The 27,529-nt window shown below is 33.9% G+C and overlaps 3 protein-coding genes across 3 annotated transcripts; 1 reads left to right on the forward strand and 2 right to left on the reverse strand.

Annotated features, from left to right (window-relative positions):
* Positions 1 to 6,747: 6,747 nt before the first annotated feature.
* TRIADDRAFT_54683 (uncharacterized protein) lies at positions 6,748 to 12,466 on the reverse strand (the record flags this gene model as incomplete). Its single annotated transcript, XM_002111051.1, has 21 exons — positions 6,748 to 6,959; positions 7,458 to 7,638; positions 7,791 to 7,838; positions 7,934 to 7,982; positions 8,058 to 8,113; positions 8,311 to 8,420; positions 8,509 to 8,548; positions 8,617 to 8,691; positions 8,798 to 8,838; positions 9,155 to 9,239; positions 9,366 to 9,426; positions 9,542 to 9,624; positions 9,807 to 9,848; positions 9,947 to 10,033; positions 10,131 to 10,264; positions 10,360 to 10,412; positions 10,540 to 10,622; positions 10,813 to 10,846; positions 10,936 to 11,075; positions 11,503 to 11,710; positions 12,447 to 12,466. The coding sequence occupies 21 exons, from the start codon at positions 12,464 to 12,466 to the stop codon at positions 6,748 to 6,750; spliced, it is 1,842 nt and encodes a 613-aa protein (XP_002111087.1).
* A 3,015-nt stretch (positions 12,467 to 15,481) lies between these two features.
* TRIADDRAFT_50060 (uncharacterized protein) lies at positions 15,482 to 23,130 on the forward strand (the record flags this gene model as incomplete). The annotated part of the gene is made up of 28 exons (XM_002110516.1): positions 15,482 to 15,604; positions 15,734 to 15,871; positions 15,953 to 16,014; positions 16,274 to 16,408; positions 16,563 to 16,679; positions 16,894 to 17,071; positions 17,201 to 17,455; positions 17,566 to 17,631; positions 17,725 to 17,862; positions 17,993 to 18,133; positions 18,287 to 18,377; positions 18,462 to 18,534; positions 18,656 to 18,782; positions 18,936 to 19,112; positions 19,212 to 19,379; positions 19,451 to 19,534; positions 19,636 to 19,723; positions 19,799 to 19,842; positions 19,912 to 19,971; positions 20,224 to 20,739; positions 20,845 to 21,044; positions 21,160 to 21,286; positions 21,377 to 21,478; positions 21,548 to 21,694; positions 22,090 to 22,248; positions 22,336 to 22,502; positions 22,615 to 22,809; positions 23,010 to 23,130. The coding sequence occupies 28 exons, from the start codon at positions 15,482 to 15,484 to the stop codon at positions 23,128 to 23,130; spliced, it is 3,999 nt and encodes a 1,332-aa protein (XP_002110552.1).
* Positions 23,131 to 24,162: 1,032 nt separating this feature from the next.
* On the reverse strand, positions 24,163 to 25,703 carry TRIADDRAFT_22849 (uncharacterized protein; the record flags this gene model as incomplete). Its single annotated transcript, XM_002111052.1, has 4 exons — positions 24,163 to 24,287; positions 24,465 to 24,592; positions 24,773 to 24,844; positions 25,465 to 25,703. The coding sequence occupies 4 exons, from the start codon at positions 25,701 to 25,703 to the stop codon at positions 24,163 to 24,165; spliced, it is 564 nt and encodes a 187-aa protein (XP_002111088.1).
* Positions 25,704 to 27,529: the final 1,826 nt, after the last annotated feature.

Here is a 27,529-nt window from a genome sequence, read left to right on the forward strand (position 1 = left end):
GTGTATCAATATGGTGTGAAAATCTTCTAAGTGTATTTACCATAATGTACCGTCATGATTATCACTGTGAGTACAAATCATCAGGCAATGCCTTTATTTCCTACTTCACTATAAGATGTAGTAAATAATTTCGTACATATCATTCGATCGACATAGATGTATAACTCACATAAATTAATGAAAAATTATAAGACAACTGACGATATCCGCAATAAAGCTGAAACTATTTCATTTCATTTGTAATGTTTGTATCCGTCTTACACTGTATGACAATACTGCAGGCTTTTGTGCTACTAATGCAATAATGCAATTTGAGCAAAGTATCGTATTCTAAGTTTAATGTAACATTCAGTACTATAATAAATTGCAAATATTATTAATTGATTGTAGACTTGTTCAAGTAGTGATCAGAGGGATAAAATATAGGTACAAGTTGTGCAAGATAGATATTAAATCGTACTAGATGCGTATCTATATATGATTACCTTTTTGTTTCTAGAGCGATAAATGCAAGTTATGTTTAGAATATTTGCTTAAGGATTTACGCCAAGCTGTTCCATATAGGTACAGTCAGCAAGCTAAGTTGTACGGGCACATGCACGGTATGCTATCTGTGTGAGTAGGGCTAGCAAAAGCATAATACCTTAGTTACAGATACTTGTATTAAAAAGCAAGATATCTTTATAAGCTAGTTTGTTGTATGACTGTAATAATTTTACTATGAATAATCATCCAGTTTATGAGTCATGGTGCGACTACGTTATAATGGCACCGGATGGCACACTAGCGGTGCCAATCGAGTTAGGAAAAGCATAACCCTGTCGTTTGCAAGATCTCATAATATTCTAGCAGCTACTTGCATTTAAAAATACCTTTATAAGGTCGTTCATTGTATCTAAACTGCGATCAAGAATGGCTACAATCTCGTTTAATATGAACAATCATAGAGTTTAGCAGTAATGAAAGTAGTCGAGGAACGTGTCCTACTCCCATACCATCATTCTTGGATGCTTAGAAATAGGAGATCAGGAGTAGCTCCCACTCTCGCTCTCCATCTCCAAGATTGCCCTTTGTTATCCCAAAATGACAAGTGGATAGGTTTTAAAGCTAAACAATTGCATGCATACATAATTAATAAGCACCAGCAAAATTTTCACGCCATCTCTATTAGTATACTATACCATTTTAGCACTGCATTGGGAAGGCTTGTGCATCATGGCGTAATAGTACTGTACTGTCTAGCATGCAACTAGCGTCTGATACAGAATCCTATAATAATATTTATGGTGATAGAATAGTAGTAGTATTAATAATATGCCATTGCTCATAATATGATCCGTAGAGTACAGAACTAGAGTCGATTTGATCAGGAATCTTGATGAAATTACCTTGGTGGGCTAATATACAGTAGAAAAGATCAATTGATTCGCTGGGAATCCCGCAAATCAACCTTTTTTTCATTTGATGACAAGAAAAATCAACTGTGTCTTATTCAAAGATAGAACTGCTATCGATCCGATGATAACTGCTGATACTTCCCTATGCCCAACGATAATGTCAACACGCTAAATTCGTTCAAGGTAGAGAATGTTCCGAAATTTGTGGAAACTACTCACTGGACCGGATAAACCTGCAATAGTAAGGATGTAATTCGTTCGATTGGAAAATGTTATCAATGTTCTCTTCTGTATGTCGTTAAATCTCCACTCTTAAATAAAATGCTACTAGTTATCGTTACGGTAGCCACGTTTGTTGACGTTGAATGATGAAGCAGATTAATAATGATTCGTCAGTATTCGTCAGTTAATATTGATGGAGATTATTAAGCTTAGCTGCATCGATAAGACTTGAACGATCAATATCGATCATAGGACTACCAGCAATTGTATTCAGTTCAATCAATTTCAGGCATCCAATTGCTTGCTTTTGATACTGTACAATAAATTTGAATAGCTAAGGTCTGATCTACAGTAGACCTGCTTCATGGATGGAAAGAGTGTTCAGATTCAGATAAATAGAATGAGATAATCTCGACTAACTATTAATTATCTTTGCTTTCGTAGTTATCGAATTGATATTTAAGAATGATGATGATTAATGGCATATTGATTTTGAACCCTACAGACTTAATTAATGTAGTCTTGAATACATGACGTCGATAGGACATCAATTCCTGTCTAGTAAAGCGTGACTTGTAGCGGACACAGTTGCGTTGCTAATTTTTATTTCATGTAGATATTAACTAAATATTTTCCCTTGTCTCTTTCTTCTTGATGTGTAGCATGATGGCGAGGTTCCTGAGCTGGATAATGAGCAGCCATTCAATGATTACAGAGAGATACAACTATTAAACAAGCATACAGACATTGTTAGACTCTTGCTTTGTGTTGGAAATGATAGGTACTAATAATGTTAAATAGAATTTTACAAGTAAATTCATATCGCTAATCATGGCAACACAGTAACCTCAAATCAACAGGATAGATTCATTCATTTCCAATCTATAAATTTCTCTGTTACAACATCAACTACTAAAATACCTTCTAAATACTTCTGTTATAGTTTGTAGTGATGGTCATCGGTTAGTATTAGGTATGCCACTTAGTACTATCCCAGTTGTTTGTCCTTTAGCGTTCATGTTTCTCGTGCATAGTAAAATAATTTGTCAAATCGTAATAATAGTAAACATCTAAGACAACATACTGTACGCGTATTGTAGTGAATTGCATACTACCGTACATCCGCATATACTGTATTATTCATATTAGAATAAATTATATTGCTACTTTTACAATTTTATTCTGGTGTTATACAGTTATAATACAATTCTATTCACATTTTGCCATTTAAACTGGAAAGTTCCATGAGAAATAGGCTATCAACAATAAATATTAATATTTAGCAATCTGATCATCTATCTTTCATATTCTATATTTACTTGTAACATAATACACCGTGATATATCAGCATCTTAGCGAATAAATTTAGATATCGTTACAGCTAATGATATCTGTTTTGATCTTTGAACTAGGATCGTAACCGGTAGCGATGATGGTACGGTTATCATCTGGGATATCGAGGTTAGTTGTAGCTATAATGAAAGTAATTTAGAGATTGTTAATTTTATCTTATGCAGCTGACTGTTATGCTCATTGCTATGAGAGTGTAGCGATTACATCAATTGCAGTTCAGAGTTTCATAGATGATTAACTATACTCCGATTGTACCCACTGTTTTTAGCTAAAGCAATGAAATGATCGTGAAATAAGATCAAATTATTCTAATGCTAGACGGCTATGGTTCACAAATCATTTTTTTTGACATAATTCGATAATCATATTATAGGATGGCATCTTACTACATCACTTAAAGCAGCATACTAGACCTATAACAAGTATGATTGTGGTGGACGAAAGGAAGGTGTTAATTACGGGATCGTCTGATAAATCAGTTTGTGTATCCTACCTAATATATATATATACGAGTGTGTCTTTGTATTAGATACCCTAAAATGGTGAGCTCGTTCGATCAATGAATACTAGTAGAACCCACGTTTATTATACTTTTTTTCTAACTGTGTATATTATATGCACACAACTTTATCTGATTATAACAATTATTATACTGCATGCATTTCAATTTTGTGATATTTCATGCTTTAATTAAGCGATATAGTATAATGGTAGCCTTATTTCCACTCTTTTATGCAGTAACAGATTACTTATTATTAACCTAACTAGAATAGATGATTGTTATAACAGTCAATATGGGTATACAGTTAATACTAGATGTTGCCTACGAAAAAAAATGAAAATTACTATGTAAAAATAGAGATTTTCTTGAGCTAGAAAAATGTATTATTCCCTGCTGATATCAGTTCTGGTCATTGGAAAAAGGACGTTTAATGACACATGTTGAATCCTTAATAGGCTCTATTAAAGTGAGTGATCATGAAATCGATTTAATTGTAGTATACGCGTATGGCCTATAAAATCGTACATATAATTATGTAATAATATCTCATTTTGATGTACTTTTTACTCAAGGTTTTTATTAACATTCAAGACCAAAACGTCGTATGTGCTGCCGGCGGTGGACTTAATGTATTTACCTACCATGGCTTTTCAATACATGACATGGATATGACAAGCAATCTACATTGTAAGCCTAATTCTGCTTCTATCTTGTCCGTTATTGACTCCCAATATGATAAAAGTGTTAACAGAACATTTCTGTTTTCTTATTAACCTTAGCTGATATTCATAGTCTGTTAATTGTGAGAAGAGAATTCTTGATCGCTGCTTCTGACGACAATGAGTTACGTAAGTCATGTGCCCAAATATATTACACTTGTGTAGTCATTCTTTCGGCAAATATAAAGATTAATTACAATCACTTCACATTTTGCACTAGAAAATATTTTATGATAACCATAATGCCTCTAATTTTTGATTTAAACGAATAGAAATTTTCCAAATACAATTTATTGATGGAAATAATTGTCGAGTTATCCTACGCCACAGATATGCTCTTAAAACCTCACATCCCGAACATATTCGACACCTTCTAAAGATATCAGGTAAATTAGGCAGATCGTAAGCTAAGGTTCATTTTAATTCTAAAGTTATTGCTATTATAAATTTTTACTGGTTCTAAGTAAACTATTCGTACCCCTATCTTGGCTATCATCTACATTATTTCATCAGATACTTGCTTTGCTTCCGCTTCCTTGGATGGCTCAGTTGTTATTTGGTCTATACCAGAATCAGCCGATAATTTTGAAGTTACCTGTATCTTGAATAATCATGAAACCTATAAACGAGAAGATAGCCAATTTCATGATTTCCCATACAGTGTCCAGGAATTACTAAGCTTAGAGAATGTAATGAATCAAGTCGATAAAGATATATTGTAACCTCCATACTGATAATTTTAATTCGAACGAATTGAAATTTCCTTCATACCTATATTATAGGAATTTCTTTTTGCTGCAGTTGGAAATGGCTTTTTTTTGTTTCATACTGGGCGAGGTTACTAGTTGATTAATATACGATGTAATTCCATGATATAAAATGATGATACGCGTATTGCTACTATCAAATTAGGGACTACCCTGACGGGTGTGGTAAATGCTCATCCTTTGAAAGTAACTAGTCTCGCTTTTCTATCAACACTGTAAGTATAACGTGTGACATTAATTTGAAATCGATTTATCCCTCGTTAAAAAGAAAACTTTGAACTTGATTTTCGGCATATTATTTTATTGAAGACTATACGTACTCTATTTGTACGTATTTTAACTATTTGTATCCCTAAACAAATCAATTATTTCCCCATATTTTAGAGGGTATTTAGTAACAAGTTCACAAGACGGGTCTGTAAGATTATGGTCGTGCGCAATTGGTGAGATTTGGTATATTAGTTTGGGTTGAATATAGTAACTTGCTAGTAGGTCTAAAGTTGAGGATTCTTGTTGGACAAGTATTACACTGGTACTCATAAAATTGGTTTAAATGATTGATATATTCCTTGATTAGATATTAAAGATGATACCATTAAGAAATTTACTGGCGTAAGAAAGTTTTTAGGCAGCAGGTACTACCTTGACAGTAGTAGGACTGTTAATAACATAGTACATGGTATATTTCGAAAAAATAAACATTTCTTACTTCTATTAAATCATCTTTAGTCTCCTCGGTCCTAAAACCTGCTACGGACCACCCGTCTTAATTGGAGATTGTACCGTTCATGCCGGGGGAATAGAAGTTGGGAAAACTTGATATTACTCTTTATGATAGTTGCCAAGTAAACCAGCTTACAACAGTTTTATTAACTTTGCTTCAATCTAAATGATAGAAACTCCTCAATTGTCATGAATTTTCTTTTGTATCATGTGGGGTGGATAACCAAGTTATTCTCTGGCGGGTAAGTCTTATCACTTATTAACAGGCATTCGCCTACTTTCGGTAGATTACAAATTTTGAAAAGTATTTCTTCAAAAATATAATTCCTATTTCAATTTTTCATAACTTCACTTCGACCACAATGCTTACATGAAATGAATTCGATTTATAATGAAAGAATCACTTGACCGAGACAGAAAAGAAGAACGATACAGTTGCTAAGATGCTGTCATCAACAACTTCATGATTCCGTAAAAAGTTTATAGAATAGAACATAATATTTTATATTATAGATTCATAGTTTGTGTACTATATTGTATATTAAATGCCTGAATCATGACATTATAAATTCAAGTTTCTGATTTTAGAGTTTATTTTTCACTATGTATATTTTTATAGGCCAAAATTAGGCTTATTATTAAATTTACACAATGTAATAAACAAAACAGCATAATCTGTCAAATACATAAATTCTTTATTCGAAATAATTTATATTACGATAATGATGTAGCAAAATTACTTGATTAAATGATATATTCGCATAACATATTCATGTCTCTCTCAATGCATTCATCACATATGTATTTATTTATCAATCAGTCAATCTTCCAGGTTGGAAGAAAAGCAATCGCTCAAATTACAAATACTAAATGATGTTTATTTTCTATTATGTTGATGAAAAAGTAGTTAATTTATAGCAATGTCAAGTCACGAAATTTATGATACATTACGATATTATTTACTACCTGCTATACAACACAGTAACGAATATTAGAAATGAATGACTATGATGAAGGCTAACGTAAATATACTATAAGACAATCTAAAAATCAACTGCTTTACACTATTCGGTTGCCTTTTTATAATCATGTGCAGCCCAAAATGGCAAGCGATTACCATCTGGTGCGCTTGCACTGTCGGAAGATTCTTCATCAGAATCTGAACCGTAAGAGGCTAAAGACAACAGCCCTGATTTACTACTTTCACCTGTTGAGTTCTTCTGCTTAGTGGTAGATTTAAAACCATTGGAGGCTTGGATTTTAGTGTTTCCAGGAGCTATATTTCAATAAACAACACCAATAATACAAAACAAATTTGACATTAGTAAATTAATTACGTATGATTGTTAGTCCAGTTGGTATTTGTTGATGGGGGCGAGACATCACGTGGCACCAAAATTGTATGAAATTAAGGAAGAAAAGAAGTCATAAAGAATAAAATAAACCATGGATTAGATAAAAACACGAGCAGATAAATCAATTTAACTATTAAAATATACGTAAAATTTCAAGATAGTTCTTGTACGGATTCTATGTACCATTTAGACTCCCAAGAATATGAAATAGTATTTGTAAAAAAATTAATGACTTGCTAAAATACGGTGCAAAATTTCAGTTGAAATTAAAATATCATTGTTAAATAGTCATCTTATACTATCTCTTTTGCCATACAAAATTGCTACATCTTTTTCACGTCCGGTACTTTATCGCAAAGAAACTTCAATGAATGTATGAAATTTGTCTAATGCGAAATTATTTTCAAACAAACCATTACCTATTGGATTAGATACAGGAAGAAATGCTGGCGGAGGCATTAAATCTCGATCTTTCATTGCTGATGTTTCAGTATTTTGTCTTGATGATTTTGGTTTACTATTAGATTTACCAGTTCCTAATAATCCAAATGGATCTGGCACGTCAATAGCTTTATTCCCTACTTTCTGCGAAATCTCATCCTATCAATTACATAGGCGAAAAACAAAGCCAACAAGTAATAAAGTAAAGCAAAAAAAATTTCGCGTTAGTACAATAATATAATGGCACCATATCCCTGCAACGGATTGTGGGAAATTTCTGAAAATTTAAGAAGCCGTTAGTCATATTATACCTTCCCTATTGCGTTTAGAGTATTGGTATAATCAGGTAGATTAGGCATCTACAATAGTTGGGACAATCAGATAGGAAAATTTAATACATTTAACTTCGAAATCCAATCAATTTTATTTGTTACACTATCTAATTACAGCATACTTTTTCGATATCTTGGGGGAGTTCACTGGAATCTTCCGCAATTGAACTACTATTGTAATTGGAAATCGATTGATTTAATTTTTCAAATTTTTAAGAGTAATTTACACAACCCAACGAAATTTACCTATTTGGTTCTTCATTTTTTAATTTTTTCGCCGGTGGCTCTTCTTGATTTACGGTCTAGTATGAAAATAGCATTTTACATTTTTATATTATACTTAATACATGATACAGTAATCACAAATCAAAGAAAGAAATTTCTCTAATCTACTAAATTTGAATACAAGATTATAATTCAATTAAGTTACAGTACAGTACTTGTTGCAACATTTTAAGAGAATACCAACACGGACAATTGGACAAGAACGGTTACTTACGGTTGATGGCGACACTTGAGGAATTTCGTTTTGAGTATAAGTAGCCATTGGATAACCGTAATAATTATTGTACATATTTCCTTGATACTGATTTGATTGTCCATAATTTGCTATATTTTTTTTTGCCATAAAGTAGATTCCAAAATCAAATTATTGCGAAATATATCATGTTAATTGCGCATTATTTTCATAACTTACCGAATTGTCCATATGGAGAGGCATAAGGATTAGGTGAGACCTATGAATTGATGAAGCATACTAGATAAGAACCAAATGATTTACACATCATCAGATACAGTGTCCTACCATATGAGGTGGAAGAGCAGGAGGTACTTGTTGCTGCCCATACATAGGATACCCATACATATTCTGATAAGGTACCTAATACACATGGAAAATACAGAACAAAACACATTGTTGGGTTTATAACATGCCATATATACTAATGATATATACTGTAACTAAAATTATATAATATTCAAAGTACCGGAGAAGGTGGGGGATATCCAGATGCAAAATAATTTGTATCTTGGAGAATTCAAAGAAAATGTTAATATCAATTCGTAACCTGTACATAGGTGCGTATCCTTATTGTTAATTAAGCTACAATTTTTATTAATTGGACATGTTAGCAGCCGTAGTAATTTCAAGCAGTCATGCCTCTCAGACAGTAAACTAAAACAAACTGCTACTATTATTGGAGGGTGGTATCGATGGAATAATTAATTCTTGAAGGAAATTATCCACCTTCTTTACCCTCCTAAGGTTTTTTGTTTTTATCGTGAAATTAGAATGCTTAATTAATTATCAGTACATTAAATTGTCCCAACGAGAAAATTCTTACTAGGTGTTGGATAAGGAGACTGATATGTTATGGGAACTTGAGCCTTCGCTTGTGATTCTTCAAATTGTTTATATTGTTGCTTTACCTATATTAAAATTAATTGTCATATGATAAATAGGCTATAATTATGCTATCTCTACATAATCACATACGGTATGGTATGCATACAATGGAATGCAATACTACATGCATAATTTGTAAATTAATTTACCGTGTCAACTAGATTTTGACAAAGCTTTTTTGCAGATTCGAGGCCTTCGTATGTTCCATGACTACGTTCATAAGAACAAATATAAAAAAAAATGCATATAGTACATTGAAGAACGAATTAAGCCAGGTACGACATAATATAGTTATTTTATATACGAGAATAGCACTTATACATACTTCACATAAATGTGTAACGGTTCGAAGGCTTCCTTGCCGGAAGTCGGTTCGATGTATCCAGAGCCCTTCCCTCTTAACTGCACCTATCAACGCAACAGCCGTTCAAAATCCATAAATATCATCAAACTATTGGGATACCAATAGTGAAGCTTAAGGATTGTTATATTATAAACTATACACAGAATAACAACAACAACATTAGGAGACAGTTGCTAGTCTATTTAACCCTTGGACCCAACAATGAACTAATAAGTAATGTTATTACCTTTGCGCCTGTTTCTTTTATTATGTGCAGGAAGAAGCTACCCTAGATTTAATATATCAATATGGAGTTTATTCATTGGTTTAATCGAATATGAAGTCTTCCGATAATGGTCATAATTTAGCAAAGATCTAAATTATTACATTTGAACCCTGTAATTTTTCTTTCAAATTAAATTGTGCAGGGGCGTCATTTAGACCCACAAAGACCTTATCCTGGACATAATGTAGCTAGACAATAACAAAGTATAAGATCGATGTTACTTTGACACAGTACGGTATCGTAGGTCAAAATTCTATTGACCAAAAAAATAAGAAAGCTAGCTACCCCTGTTGGAAGAGGCACTGTTGTAGTAGTGACGTTAGTTGATGATGGAGCGGCATCTGCTGGTGTATATTTAACTTCAGGTTTAGTTGCTGGATCAATTTTGGCAATCTTTGCTAAAATAATTCTAGCAGCAGCTAGATATAAAATAGAAGATAATTATTTCGTCTATAAGAGTATTTTGCCTACAGCGATAACGCGATGAAGAAATAATCTTTTAAAAAAAGCTTACTGTGAATATTTTCCTTTGCCGCTGCTTGAATATGTAGGTATAAAGGTCTATCTCTGTTTATGGCAAGAATAAAACACAAATTCGCTATAAATATTGTTACTACTGTAATTGAAGGAGCAATGTTAGAACAAGCAGATAATATTTAAGATTCATTAATAAAAGTCAAATTATTAGCCTTACACTGTTAAATCAATGCCTAGTTTCTCACTGGGTGAGATGTAACGCCCTTTAGTTGATACGGCAGCACCGGACTGTCTGTTAATCTATGTAAAATAGCATATACAATGCATAGAATTTGAATGTTGAACAAAATTTTGATAGTAAAAAAATTGATAAAATGGAATGCATTAACTTCCATTGCTTAGACTATACTATATAAAGTAAGGCATGAATGGTGGAGATTATATCGACTTGACTATTTTACGAAAGAAATTTGTCACATTGATTACTTACATCATCCTGAGTTAGGCCTTTACATAGAATAGTCCTACAAAAACAGAAATACAGTATATCTAAGGCATAATTGCATACTGCCGGCATTACCATAATAATAAATTCACATCTTGTGTGGGTTACCTGCTAATTAAGTCATTAATTTCTATTTCGGCTGTAATTACTGCTGGTTGAGATGATTTCGAAGCTTGATTGCTTCCATTGTTATCGGAGGTACTACTCGTACTTGTATTCGTCACACTACTTGTAGTTGTGGGTTTAGCCTAAATATTATGAGTGAAATGGTTGATAACATGTTTATACCTGTAGGAGAGTCTATGAAGCAAGTTGTATTGTAAGAGTATGCATCTTTAAAATATGGAACAGTGGCTGATCGATTCACTATTTACGTAGACTATCTTGATTGATGCTATTGTACTGTACTTTAGTAGCTATGCGTAGAAGAACGATCGTAAATGTTTGATACTGATATCGGTTTATTAATATGAGCTGATAGCGCGTTCTCCTTACTACACTTTACAAGACAGAAATCGTCAGGGTGGAGTACACGTAGTTCAATAATGTATGTTTTAGTTTGTGAACGTCTTAATAGCATGATGTAGAGTACAAATGAAACTGTCCTATCCTGTTCCTTTAATATGGCACACTGTCATCTAGAGTAAGAAGAATGAATACTGTAGTCAGTCGAACCAGAGCGGGAGGTGGTTCACTCTTGATAATCTTGCCTTTCGCAGCTAAGATAGCATTTAATCTTGCTGCAGCAGCTTTGGCTACGGCGGCTTTATCCTCTTCATTTACAGTTGAAGGTGGATTATCATCAGCCTTATTTTCTGTGGTTAAATTGGCTTTATCATTGACATTGGGAGCACGTTGATCCCATTTACTTTTACGTTTAGTCCTATCATTAAAACAATAACAAAACGTTAAAGAGTATGTCTCTATACTGTATATACACAAGAGAGCAACTGTTGGTAAATTTGATCAACGTAGTATAATGACAATCTTTGTGCAATACATGATAGGAATTTAGTTATTGAAGATGTTTTCGATGATGTCTACAGTAGATGGCCGATCTTGAATCCTGTGAGTACAGTACAGTACAGTACAGTGTATAGTACTGTACATACCGTCCATGATACTGTACAGTACAGTAGGTCATGCCAACCGTTGACGGAGTTTGCCATACTGTAGTCAATGTACTGTACAGTACTGTACTTGCAGTAAGTGTAACGTCAAGCAATAGTATGCAGGTAGCTTGTGAGCTGGCCATGGCCGACACCATCACACGGTCTACACTGTTGTGTGTGGTCGGTGTAGTCACGAAAATGACTAGGCCAAATTTGGAGTGAAAAGTTCAAATTCTTGCAAAGTTGGCTACCACTTTTTTTAGTGAAAAGTTCAATTCTTGCAAAGTTGGCTAACACTTACTGTAGTGTACTGTACTCATGTGTGATAGTAGTGTGAAGGATGCCTGTAGTACTGTACAACATCAACCGATTGGTTGCCGAACATGGGTCAGGATTCACGAACAGTTTGCTGATTTTGATCAGTGCAAATGCATTCTTATTCCAATGACAACACTTTACTGTACTTACTGAACGTCGAGATAGGTTTTTTGATTATTTTGAACTTACCGAACACTTTGGGTAGCCATCTTGTATTCCACATAGGAAATAGGTGAAGAAAAGCTTTGCCAATCACTTGTCAATTGCTTTTGATTACCGTTTGCAAGTTTTGGCTTGCACACATCATTTGCCAATGAACCTTTTTGGTGTCCTCTTTTCTCTTTTTACAGTATAAAAAGCGGGCAGGTCCTACAGTACAGTCAGCCTCCAGCACGTACAGTACATAGTACTGAGTACAGTGAAGTGCTGTACTGTACTGTACTGTACAGTGAACTGCTGTACAGTGTACAGTACAGTCGTGTGGAAAAAGTTTGAATACAGTACTGTACTGTACTGTACTGTACAGTGTACTGTACAGTACAGTACAGTACAGTACTGTATGCCAACCACAAATTCCAGGTTCTCGGGTGTAAAGTACTGTACACTGTACAGTATAACGCGATTGACTGTACAGTACTGTACTCAGTGTACTGTACTTACTAAGTACAGTAAGTGTACTAGTGTACTGTACTACTGTACGGACAGACTTTCTGAGACACTTTGTACAGTACTGTAACCAATTCATGTTATGCAGTACTGTACAGTATATAACTACAGTACTTATTTTTACTGTACTGGATAGTAAAAACAAGTAGTAAAAGCTACCTGACGAAAATTCCTGTCACTAAAATAGCAAAAATTACTAAAATTTCATAAATCCATTATTGCAATAAATACAGTACTATATACTAGTGTATAGTATGGTGATATTAGGAATAAAATAATCCGTACCGTATCTTGAAATGAAACGCATTATCCTACCAAGTGCGGTACCATTCCATGGTACACAGTGACTGTACAGTACTGTACTGTATAGCGACCAGCTATGACATCATTCTTTGCCATTTGCAACGGCAAGAAATTGCAGACGTTTGCAATTTTCAACCACTTTCATTCGTCTTCTCTCTCTTTTGAGCCTAATCCTCCAATAACATTATCCATACTAAAGCTTATTAGTAGTACAGTAGTAGCCTGGATTGCTCAATTGAAATTGATGACACTATATAGAGTCACTACTGATACCTACAGTACCATTGAGCATCAGTCCTTGACCTCAGTGTTGACGCTATAAAATTCAAGCCATTGACAAGATGCAGAGTAAGAGTGACCAATTTGGTATAACATCTTTTTGTCAAGCACATTCTTCATTTTGGGTAAGCATCATGGATAGTTCTAGGCAATGTAGGCAAGCTTGAATAGTCGGGCTGTAGATGTGATCATGTCTTCAAAATGCCTACTTTACTTCCATATCGAGCAATACTGTCCATTTCACCGAGATACAGTATCTTTCTAATCCATGCTAGATGCCACCCATCATCAAATAGACTAGCCTCGTGATGACGATCGCATCTTCAACAATATTCATTTCAGTCTTGCTTGGTGCTCATCATAACAGATAGTTGACGTATGCTAATTTGAATGACGGTGAAGAAAACCATTGCATGCCTACCCAGCATAGCCAACCTAACATTTTTCAATTCCCCCTTCACCTTTGCAAAGTACATGATGCGATGTTGAGCTAGCTGTGCAATAGTTGAAGCAAAATCGATCAATTCAACCTCCAACTCCTTGACTTGCAATCTAGAGCTTTAAAGACCGAGATGCATACTTCAATCTTGCTCTAATCTTGTACATTGTAGTTTAAATATGTAGCATGGATGACATTGTATTTACCTATGGAAGTACTATTTTATTCTTAATCGATTATATTCGTAATTCTAATTCATTCATTTATTCATTCATTATATTATTCACAGGTAGATATCCACTACAATGATTCTTGGATAGATTTCACTCCATGCTTTGAAGATGGCATCATTATGATGGTACCTTCTACCTTCTTGTTATTAATTTCTTTACACTATATTCCATCTTTACTTCGTCAAGTTGATCGACGATCAAATATACATACCAAAGAAGAATTTAATCTTGAAATTCCAGCAAGAAAAATGACCAGTTTATCCATCCTGAAACTAGTAAGTCATGTATGATTTAGAATTGTAGATACAATAGTACAGTATTAATAGCTACCTTCATTGATAAAGGCGATGCAGGCATAGTAGTAAGAAATAAAGTATTTCTGCCGTATTGCACGATAATCATGTCTTCAACACTTGCTTAATGATACCAAAATGAATCTCATTCACTTATGTCCGTATATTCAGTTATACGCGCACAGCGTAGACTGCTACTGAATCCTCTCATGTTGCTTGTGTAGCGATTGCATCCATAGTTATTGTGATCACTCTAGCATGTCTAGTTGTTGCTAGTAAGATGCAAAACATTCATATCAATGCAGCTACGATACGCAGTTGCAGCTTTGTCTATTGACTTTACTGAAGCCAATATTAAAGTAATATCGTTATACGTATGTACTATTTCAAATTTCCTGTTGTATTCAATTGATTCTATACGTATACAGTACACCAGTTGCGGGCGGTTGGTATGATAATGCTGCACTTTCTGCAACAATGATATATGCAATATGACCTAAAGTATCCAATCTAGCCTAATAAATGTTTCCGTTTTCAATCAACAGGTTATTACAGCTTTTTTGGCTATTCTCTACCTCGCTAGCTTAATCGATACTATTTATGAATGCCAGCATCGTTCAGTACCTGGTGTGTTTATGTTGACACCTTCAGCGTTATTGCTGACGATGGTAAGCTATAGATATATCTGTATATTAGTACAGTAATTCAATTTTCATATTATGACAGTGAATAATGTTTAAATGATCGCGCTAAAGTTAATTAAGGACTTGATTATAATTTTTCTCCTGCAGCAGTTAAACTACCATCATGATAAAAGAGCAAATACAGTACATGTTTTGCAACGTGGGCTTATAGAGTTGCAAAAATTTCATTAGTAAACAAATACTACAGTAAAGAATACTGAAATGACAGATTGCTATCACATGCAGAAGAATAATTTTTTAGCACTATATGGTCACCATCAATTATAATTATATATATACTATTGTACAGCTTCTAGCGATAGTTGTGATGAGATTAGAAAAGATGAATGGTATCGTCTCTGCCGGATTTCTTCCATTATTTTGGTTTTTACTACTCATCGCCACTTCTATCAAGATCAGAACGCTAATATATAATTTAATCGTCTTGCAGGTATGCACAATGCATTGTACAGCTTTCGGCCCATCATCGTACCGGTTTATGCAATTTTATGATGAAATAGTAATAATGATTGTGTTAGAACACTATTTAATCATCACTTGGGCCTTTCTGCTATGACAGGCAATGACACCAACGCCTTTCCGATTTGTGATATTTACCATCAATTATTGCTGTATCGTTTTATCCTTTGTATTATCCCTTTTCTCCGATCTTGATGCTTATGAATCACGCAAATTTAGAGAAGCTAACAGGAATCATGTACTGTAACTATAAAATTTTATCATTTCTTTCATCTCTTTAACCAATTCTAAGCTGTAGCATCATTCTTCATGCGTTTAGCAACCATGCCCCGAAGCTACAGCCTCAATCTTATCGCGCTTAACATTTTGGTGGATGACTAGGTGCTGAGATATTATAAATTTCCTTTTCTAGATTGTAACATGAACATTTGAAGCTATTCTGTTATATTTCATACAATATCGTAAAGGAAGCGAATTTTAGCGGCAATATTAGTTTCCGCTATAAATTATATATCACTTAAACGACATAGATGACGTATTGAAATTTATCAAGGATAGGAAATAAGTTTAATTTTAATAACTTTACAGCATTCTGATTGGAAAGATTTACATATTTTATTTTGACATCATATACGAGTAGCTTGATCACCAGTGGATATAAAAAACCGCTAGTTGCACAAAATTTATCGTCTTTAAACGAATGCGATATGTCAAAGATACTTGGACCTCGCTTTCAACACGAATGGGAAAAAGGAGCAAACAAAAACTCTAAAAGGTCAGTCGTTCTAAACTAATCTCTGAAGTTTACGCTGTTCGACGCACTGAGAGCAAATACTATTTCTCAATGTCATAACGGCCATAATTTAAATTCTAACTTCGTATAGTAAGCCTAGCGAATTAAATCAGGACATAAAATTTATTCAAGGAAGAGGAAAGTGGTCATTAGCTATAGCGTTATTTCGAACTGCTGGTCGTCCATTTATAATAGGCGGTCTACTCAAATTTGTGAATGATCTTTTGGCATTTTTAAGCCCTCAGCTACTTCGGTATAATAAACTTTAAATTGTTAAAACTGACCTAATTGTTGTCCCTAACAGTAATAATTCTGCACCAATCTATAGAAATGTCAACTACTGTAAAGAAATTCTAATGTTATCGTACTACTAAACTCCTTGTCTATTTCATAAATCGATGTGATACTAAACTATACTGTGCACTATAAGCACGATCACTTGATGTTCATTTTTCTTTTAATTGCAGACTACTGATTAATTTTTCAAGTGATAAAAGTCAGCCAATATGGCTGGGTTTAGTTCTCGCTGTATCAATGTTTCTCCTAGCGGTTGTTCGCTCATTAATATTACAGCAATATTTTCACCGTTGTTTTGGCGCTGGCATGAAATTAAAAACTGCTGTAACTTGGGCTGTTTACAGAAAAGTAATAATATATAATCGCTCATATTATCAGATTTTAGATTTATTTTCCCAGTTGAACGTTGATGATAACAGGTCCATTAATCTTCATATACCTATTTTTAAAATTACTAATTTCCATTTATGTACATAGGCTCTTATATTATCAAGTCACTCCCGTCAAAAGTTGACCACTGGAGAAATTGTCAATTTAATGTCTGTCGACGCTCAGCAATTTATCGACTTAACGCCTTTCCTCCACAGCATTTGGTGTTCACCTATACAAATTGCTATTGCCATCTACTTCTTATATCAAATTATGGGACCATCAGTTTTCGCTGGGTTGGCTGTCCTTATTCTTATTGTTCCATTAAATGCTATCACTTCAGCTAAAATACAGAAATTACAGGTAAATTACTATCATGGCAAGGCAATTACTCTAACATTAAAACTCACTGTAGTTAACTCACTACGGAGAAAGCGAAAATGAATTTATTATTCTCATACTTATTTGTGTAGGAAAAACAAATGATTAACAAAGACGACCGAATCAGATTAATGAGTGAAATTTTAAATGGTATAAAGGTAATTGATATTTTTAACTAAAGCCAGAGAAATTAAATCTAATTATATTCCAAGTAAGGCCTATCGTCTAAGGATGTGTAATTTGTTCATTAGGTGTTAAAACTGTACGCCTGGGAGCAGTCGTTCATAAAAAGGGTTTTAAATATTAGAGATAAAGAACTACAAATTTTACGTCGTTATGGTTTCTTATACTCAACATTAGAGTGTAGTTGGTCTGCAACCGGGTTCCTAGTACGTTATACAGTAAAATGTATTGGAATGACATTATTATTGTTCTCAAAATTTACTTTAATTTAATCTTTATGGCTCTAGTTATGAGTAGCTCGACTGTTATATCACTTGTGTTGGACTTTCATTTCAGGTTGGACTGGCAACATTTGGGACTTATGTTTTAACAGGACAAGAATTACTAGCAAGTCGAGCGTTTGTTGCACTATCGTTATTTAGCATACTTCGTTTTGCAGTAGGGGTACTGCCGTTGGTAGTTATTTCTCTAGTACAGGTTAGTCAGTTATTCTATTAAGCTCTTACTCAATTTTTAACCAGTAGGTTAACTATAGTTGCTACATTATTTTACCTGCTCGTACCCTGTTGATACACTTATTGGTTAAAAGTTGTTTGAGGCATTGTATGTAATTCTATTAAAAATTTTTAGGCCAGAGTCTCAATCAACAGATTATATGACTTTTTAATAAGTGATGAACTCGATCCCGGTAGCGTGCAGCAAGATATGCCTCCTAACTATGGTTAGATTTTAATATCTTTATTACTCTCCCTCATTTACTAATTATAGCAGAAACGAAGATTCTCTGTCTTTGATTACGTATTAGGCGACAGTACTATTGTAATTAAGAACGGTACGTTTTCTTGGAGTCCTGAAGACTGTAAAGGAGCACTGCGCAAGTAAGCTTATTATTTTTCAGTTCTTCAATCGATAACTCCCTGGAATACGTCGTATATTCGCAATTGTACTCGTGTTATTTATACCTTCGACATGTTTTTTAATAAATTTTTCTTTCAATAGAATTAATTTCCAGATTGATCGTGGTTCGCTGACAGCTATTGTTGGCCATGTAGGGAGTGGAAAATCGTCTTTATTATCTGCCATATTGGGTGAAATGGAAAAAAAAGATGGAAACGTGTTTGTCAATGTTAGTAAATATGTCGTACATAAATAATTATTATTATCGTAAATACGTTACAATCACATGAAGAGGTTTTAGATATAAGGAGATATATTGTAAATGTAACAATATTCTTTAAAGCTAGTATCTGGCTGAAAATTTTACGTTTTAAATTTTAAGGGATCGATTGCATATGTGCCTCAACTAGCATGGATACTAAATGACACCGTTAAGAATAACATACTTTATGGAACTTCTTTTAATAAAAATGAATATCGTAAAGTAATAGAAATTTGTGCTCTAAAGCCTGATTTAGAGATTTTACCAGGGGCGGACGAGACAGAAATTGGAGAGAAAGTTTGTGTTTTCATATAAACTATATTTAATGGTATTGTACATATCGCATAATTGATTGACGTATCAACTGAAACTACTCTTGAATGATTTATGCACTAGGGAATTAATTTAAGTGGCGGACAGAAACAACGTATAAGTATCGCTAGAGCTGTTTATGCCAAACGCGATATTTATTTACTTGATGATCCGCTAAGCGCAGTTGATGCTCATGTTGGTAAACATTTATTTAAAGAAGTAATTGGGCCGCAAGGACGCCTTCGAGATAAAGTCAGTAATACTTATTTTATAAGTTAATGCATTATCCATACGTATACATCACCTAACTTAAGTTATTTTAGACAAGGATTTTGGTAACTCATAATCTCCGCTTCCTGTCGAAAGTAGATAAAATTATCATGCTAGAGGATGGTGAAATAATTGAGGTAATTATATGATTCATCTAGCTAAAAATTTATCAACTAACCATAAGAATATACTTTAAAATTAAAATTTTGAAAATTATGCTAAATATCATATCGTACAGACGGGTACCTATTCAGAATTAATGTATAGACGAGGAGCATTTTCAGACTTGATACAAGCTTACGCTAATACTGCGGAAAATGATAGAGGTAATAGTGACAGTTTTATGTCGAGCGGAAATCAAAATTAGCTTTACTTAAATTTGTTGCAACCTTTTCTGGTAGATAACATCATTGAAGAGATCAATATCGAGCCAAGACAGTTAGCTGTAGGTCATCCAGATGTCGTATCAAGGTCAATTTCGAGACAAGACAGTGTAAAATCAGATAACTCCAAGGTCGTATCGCCAGCTCACGGTGCTCAACTTGTTGAAGATGAAAGCATAGAAGTGGGAAGGGTCAGTAATATTTGAGTAGTACAGTATGGTATAGGTAGCATGGTAAATAAAGCCTTTTTAATACTTGATATTACTTATAAATTCTTTAGCATACGCGTATATACAGTATATATACAAAGCCGTCATTGCTCTGTTATCAAATACCCAATGAAGCTTGCAAACTGTTTAACTACGTACCTTACTATATAATGCAATCACACGATACACTATAATATATTCCACTTTCTTTGCTATTTTTTTACTACTGGATAGGTCAAATATTCTGTATATACATCGTATATCAAATCTTTTGGTTGGAAATTCGTTATAATGTATTTACTCTTTGAAGCTGGAGATAAAGGATGCATGGCAGGAGTAGACGCCTGGCTAGCGTTATGGAGCTCGGCTAAAAACTCTTCCGTACCTGAAATACGAGACTTTTACCTCGGTATTTATGGTGCAATTGGAGGAATACTGATCTTTATCTCCTTGCTAAGCACAATTGTCATCTTACTCGCCGGTATAAAAGCATCAAGGCAACTTCACAATAATCTACTAGACAATGTACTTCGCTTGCCTATGTCATTTTTTGACACGAACCCTATGGGCCGCGTCTTAAACCGATTTTCTAAGGATATCAATACAATAGATGAAGTTATTCCAGTAACCATTGACGGTTTTATGGCTCAGTGCTATGTTGTCGCCTTAATTTTGGTTGTTGTTAGTGCATCGACTCCTTACTTTCTCACTGTCATTTTGCCTCTATTTTTGCTATATTACTTTATTCAGGTATGCAAGAATTTTATTACGGTAGTTGATATAATTCAATATCACTATTACAGATCACATCGATTAAAAGTAAAGTGATATTTTACGTTCTTAAATTACTTTTAGCGCTTTTATATAGCAACTTCACGTCAACTACGACGACTGGAATCAGTTTCGCGATCGCCTATATACTCGTTCTTTACTGAGAGTTTACAAGGAATGAGCGTCTTAAGAGCATACAATAGTCAGAATAGATTTGTAAAAGAGTGTGACACTAAAATTGATGAAAATCAAATGGCATATTATTTATATATTTCATCAAATAGGTAAAATTATCAAAGCTTTATGATCATCTAATTGTCATAAGACTACGGAACGTCAAATTGTTAAAACTTCGAACTCTACCTTTACAAAACTTTTTATGTACTTGTGATATTACAGATGGTTATCAATTAGGCTTGAGTTTATCGGCAACTTAGTAGTATTGTTCGCTTCGCTACTGGTAGTACTGGGTCGTGAAACTCTCCCAACAGGAATTGTAGGACTTTCCATCACATATGCTTTGCAGGTTTAGACAACTGGAAATGATTATTCTCGTTTGTATACTTTAATTAGTTCAAATTGAAGATTTATTTATGGATTTTATAACTCTTTTTAGATGACTGATGAACTAAATTGGATGGTAAGACAAAGTAGTGACTTAGAGACAAACATCGTTGCAGTAGAGCGTGTTAAAGAATATAGTGAGATAACGAAAGAGGTATAAGCATATAAATCGGATATAATATCTTTATCTTACTTAATTCAATTGACATATCAAATACTGTAGGCATCTTGGTACGTTGACGAAGAAAATTTAAGCTCGGATTGGCCAAGTCATGGAGATATTACCTTTAATAATTTTAAAGTTAGATATCGCGCCGATCTCGATCTCGTTCTGAAGGGAATCAGCTGTAATATTCGGCCCACTGAAAAGGTGACGATATCACTTCGAATAGCTTGGGTGATGATAATTAAGGACAGTATTTAATATTAATATTGCTTTATCGCAACGACTTTACTTTCGGAAAGTACTAGTTTAACTAACTGATACTTTGTCCTGAGAACTTTGTTAATAGTTTCATTGAAACCAAACAAGCATGTAATTAATTTATTAAAATAAAAATAACCTGTCTGTATATGTTAAACCTAGCGTAATGCTCTTTAAGTGTTAAATTATTAATTGTAAATACGCGTAATTTTAAGGTCAAAATATTGAATGATCATTTTTTACTGTATATCAAAAGGCTAGAATTATAGTGATAGCTATGACCTGAATTTAGTATAAGACATTTAGTGGAAGTTATTATTTTATGATGTCTTATTTCACAGGTTGGCATTATTGGTCGGACTGGTTCTGGTAAAACCTCTTTAGTTATGGCTTTATTCCGTATAATTGAAGCTGCTGAAGGTAGTATTACCATAGATGGCGTAGATATTGCCAAGATTGGTTTACACACATTACGTTCAAAGTTAAGCATTATACCTCAGGTATTGTAATGTTATGATTACTATTGCATTTGCATATCGGAATTAGATTATTAGTTAAATTAGAATTCAACACCAATTTTTATTTAGGATCCGGTGTTATTTTGTGGTACACTAAGAAATAATTTGGATCCGTTCGAGAAACACTCAGATGACGAGTTGTGGCTTGCTCTAGAAAATGCTCACTTAAAGACATTCGTCTCAGGGCTAGATGAACGATTAGAACATAAAATCAGTGAAGGAGGAGAGAATTTAAGGTCTGTTATTATGGACTAAGATATATGACTTTGATACAATTCTACGATAGCAGTAGCTTATACGTATACTAACAATTTGATAGCTGATAACTATAGATTTTAATTTTGTTAGCGTTGGCCAACGGCAACTTATATGTTTAGCGCGGGCGTTGTTACGCCACAATAAGATTATTATTTTGGATGAGGCCACAGCAGCTGTAGATATGGAGACAGATAACTTAATCCAAGGAACTATTCGCAATCAGTTCAAAGATTGCACAATTTTGACAATTGCGCATCGCTTGAATACTATTATGGACAGTGATAAGTAATGCATGATGCTAAAGATTTTGGATACCATAAATTAGATAATTATGCTTGCTATTGTTTAGACTATTATCGATTATGTGAGTGTCGTAGCTATTTCTCATCATGTATAGCAACAAAAATTCATATAAGCAGACCCCTTAACAATTTGGCCTTTTAGAATTATTATTTCTATTCTAAACATCTATTTTTTAAATGTAGAATCATGGTTATCGATGCAGGAAAAATTGCAGAATTTGATTCTCCATCGCGGTTGTTATCTAGGGAAAATAGCATCTTCTTATCGATGGCAAAAGAGGCTAATCTTATTGAAACCGGATAAAGTTTATGCACTAAAATGTTAATTTAAAATTTATATCCAATGACGCCCTGTGCGATAACATTTTTAAAATCGATCTTACCATTCGTTGGCATTTACCCTTGGATACTCGATGCTTTGTTACGTACGAATGCATAGCCTAGTTAACGCCCTTATAGGAACATTAAGAACCCAAAGACGTGGCTTCATGCTCTGCTAAAATTCGTAACGTCAGCCGATTCTCAAAATATATTGCGTAATCTGAGCGATATACGTGTATATTGTCAAGTGATTTGCTACATATCAATATCTCATAGAGAAAGCAGTGATTATATGAAAAATATTAAAAATTGGATTTTTCTTCAAATATCAGACAACCTTGTTACAGATTATCGATTGTAAGACTGGCAACCTTGAACTGTTATGTAGACATGGTTAAAAATTTTTTAAAAAGATAAAAAGATTTGTATTTAATATTAAAGTCATATTGGAACTAGGTAAATCAATTCGAGGATTAAATAAAGGAATATGTTCGTTATGTGTTTACTTTCTTTATTCTAGATGTATTGGAATTCTGATAATAATGGAAATCCAATTCATTGCATAATTTACTTCAATATTTAAGTATATGAAGTATGAATTATTAAAAGCTGATATTTCTAATTGGTTATAAGTTTACCTTAAGTAAACTACGATCATTTGTGCATACTAGTCTATATTGATTATGTATTGGTAAAACCGTAAAAGTACTCCTGGCTTAATAGCTAAATATTACGTAAATATTATGCAGCGGACTCAATTCGAGCTAATAACATTATTGTTAAGCGCAACAGAAATTTTGCTCAATTTTTAAAATCAGTCACTATTTCCAGAAATAGGATACTATTGCAGTAGTCATAACCTACATATTTTATTTATGAACATATACCGTAGTGAATGATTCCAGTTTTTAATTATGCTCCGTATATCATTAAAATGTGTAGGTGATGATAGATTTGATATCATACAATTAAATTCAAGATAAATGGATAACTTATTAAAGTCTTCTTAAACTATTTACAATCTTCTCTTAATACTAATGGTACGGTCATACAAACGAGGTTCTAAAAATTTCCCTTGGTGATCTACCAAAAAATAAAAGCTGTAATTCCTAATTCGTATCGGAATCGGAGAATCAGTCTCTAATAGAAATAAAAGCAAGATTAAATTGATAAATTTTGATGCTGATGAAAGTTATTTGTTAATAATCGCGTTCGATCATAACTATTGTATTATTCTGCATGTAAAGCTTGTTGATTTTAGTATTAAAATATTAACTATAGCTATTGCATACTAAGTTAGTAATTATGTTAACTAACCATTCCTTTTTGCCATTGCTGACATATTAGAGAGGGGTACGGTGAGTTGTCGATGCATTCCAAATGGTCCATAGGTTGTTATTTTAACATCGATACCACCACGTGTTAAGGCTAAACTTTTAACAGATCTAGTAAATTTATAATAATATTAATCTCTTGTTATACACCTTTATGTCGATAAGGAGATCATCCAACAAACCAAATAAACTTTGTATCAATTTCAACTTGGAATAAAACTCGTATAAGAACAATAGCGGAAAGGCAAACTACAAGAAAAATGATTGCTCAACATCAAAGTATAACCATACCTATAGCAATAAAAAAATCCTATAACGCAGAAACTTAAGCCAGCTACTATAGATACAGTAGCAAGTCCAACTCTCATCTATAACGATGTAGAAAGGAAATAAAGGATGATTTAATTGGCATGGCTAAACGTATCTGATTACTCTTAGACTAATTATATGTTATTAATCGACAAAGTTTCCTATAGGCTGTATTTACGAGCTATTTTTATGTTGTATTAATGAAAAATTATTGCAAAGGTAAACACCTCAATGTTATAAGTTGGCGAGTCAATTGTAGTTCTGTCATCATTACGGTACTTACCCGAGTAGATGCTCGACTTAATTGAGCTCGTTCAGATCTGCAAGTTAAGTGTATTGTAGAGCTTAGTGGTGGTTTAGCAAAGTCATACGCACTACCTCTATCAAAGCTGCTCGTATAACGTCCATCTTATACTTTGTGAATATTCACGTACAGTAGATGATATTTAATCAGAAAATAATTCTAAACATTCATCGATACAGTATTATTACAATTCTGTCATTATTGAATGGGTAACCTAAGATAGTATGCTAAAAATTAGATACATTGGATGATGATTGTACCGAACAATTTAAAATCGAATAAATCTACTCTGCTACAAATAATCTCCACCAGCATGTGGATTTAATATCATCAATACGGTGTACAGTTACCTTGAATGCAATCTACCTACCTTGATATGCTGTCGCTATCATCAAGGGCTAGTTCTTCTTTCTTCTTATCCTTATTTGGTTTAATGGATGAATAGGGATCTCTTAACTCGGAGAAAGCAAATTCACCCAGGTAAGTCCAGAAAAACAGCTGGCATATGGATACTACGGAAATGGTAGCAAAGAAACTTTCCTTCTTATTAGTATAAATGACAATGTCACGTTTTGCAGATTGGGTATTCTTGCATCGTTGCAATACCATCCAATACGATTTAATTTTATGCCTAAGTGATACCAATCGAATCATACTCGACGATGCAAAATAGAATTGGGCCAACACACGAAACTAATCCTTGCAATTTTTTCCTTGAACCGTACTATTAATGGCAATCAGGCAAATGCTTGCACTTCTACAGGTCTCCAACTGACTATCTCGATGTGACTGTTGAACATACACTGTAACACTATCTATAGGTATTTCAATTGAACTTACTGTTCGTTTAAGCTTTTCTAGTATATCGATAAATTCTGGGCTAATTATAAATTGCATTTAACGTGCTGAAGATGTAGAAATGGAGAGAACAGTCTGAGCAGAGCTCTGGCAGAAGCCACTGCAGTCGTCTTGGATACAGCCAGGTCTCAGCTGTAGTAAGGTACCGGTACCGCGGAAATGAACTCTTTTGGCATAGTAAAAATGTAAAAGTCGAGTCATTTGTGGGTCATTTCAAGTGTACCGTAGGTCTCTAATAGTACACTATCCTGTCAATGATTGCCATCCAAATTACTATAGCTGCTAGGTTGGTTTTGTACAGTATGATGTTCCGTTTGAGTGGTACCGTATAGGAGAATGACTAGAAAAATGTTAGGCTTCTGCATGATTTTACAGTGCGCAGCTATTTTTCGTTCCTCTCTCTTACCTACTTGTGCAGTCCATCAGCACCCTATGTAATGTGCATTGCATTGATTTATTGCAGGTATTAGAGAATCATCCCTAGAAATGGATGGTGTTCTTTATAATGTTAGTCATCATAGTAAGGGAAGTAAGGAAGAAAAGTTTGCTCTTTCAAGGAATCCATTAGTAATGGTGTACAGTGTACAGTGTACAGTGTACAGTATACTGTACCGTAGAATAGTTTATTAGACAAAGCTTCACGACCCACTTGCTACGTCGCCGAAGGATGACATTGCTTTTGCTCGTGATCGTTATTACACATTAGGTAACTTATCAGTAGCACTATCGAGCCCTGAGTAATGGTATTTAATATATACTGCACATTAATTATAATACGGTAGGGTACTCTACTTAGTGTAGTACAGTATTGTACACAATACCAATGCCATGGTAAACTACTAGCAAAAATAGCGTCACTAGCAGTACCTATACACGACGCCACTCATACTATTGGCAAACATCTCTCGTTCGTTCAGTGTAACCCTCAAGTCTTTCGGCCCTCTTGCGTACTATATGGCCAATAGTAGGATCAGCCAGGTTCTGTCCGCAGATACCGATAGTCTCCAAGGTTTCCAACTCTTTCAAGCTGCTTGGAAAAGGAGATTGGTGAAATATTGTGAAAATTCTCCTCTAAACAGTAAAATTCGATTGGTATTACTCTACTCTCACATTCAAGACATCCTCTATCGTATCGCCAATGATTGATGTACAATATCCATTGGTATTAAGTGTTGCTATCATTCGTAGGCGCTTGCAATCAACTTATTACTGTTCTAAAATTTCGAATGCTAGGCCGAGCTGTTTGCAAATACATAACAAATCGATCCAACTAATTTTAAAATCAATCTTTGCCATGTGGGGAATAGACAGTCTAAACATAACGTTCTGTGGTTTATAATTGGAGTAAAAGTCAAAGATCTTTTGGCTAAGTGTATTGAAAGCTTAATTGAGCTGGATTATAGTAACTAGAAAGATAATCTCGAATAGTGACGCGATTACTCGATCTAAACTGGTGAGCTCATTTTACTGTATTAAAACTTGATCACATCAATTTGCCCAAGCGCTCCGACACCGATCGATCGTTGTTGGCTAATTACATAATCGATGTACATACAATTAGATTGCCTTATACGTAA

Source organism: Trichoplax adhaerens, genomic scaffold, assembly GCF_000150275.1.
Source record: "Trichoplax adhaerens TRIADscaffold_3 genomic scaffold, whole genome shotgun sequence".
Lineage (NCBI taxonomy): Eukaryota > Metazoa > Placozoa > Uniplacotomia > Trichoplacea > Trichoplacidae > Trichoplax > Trichoplax adhaerens.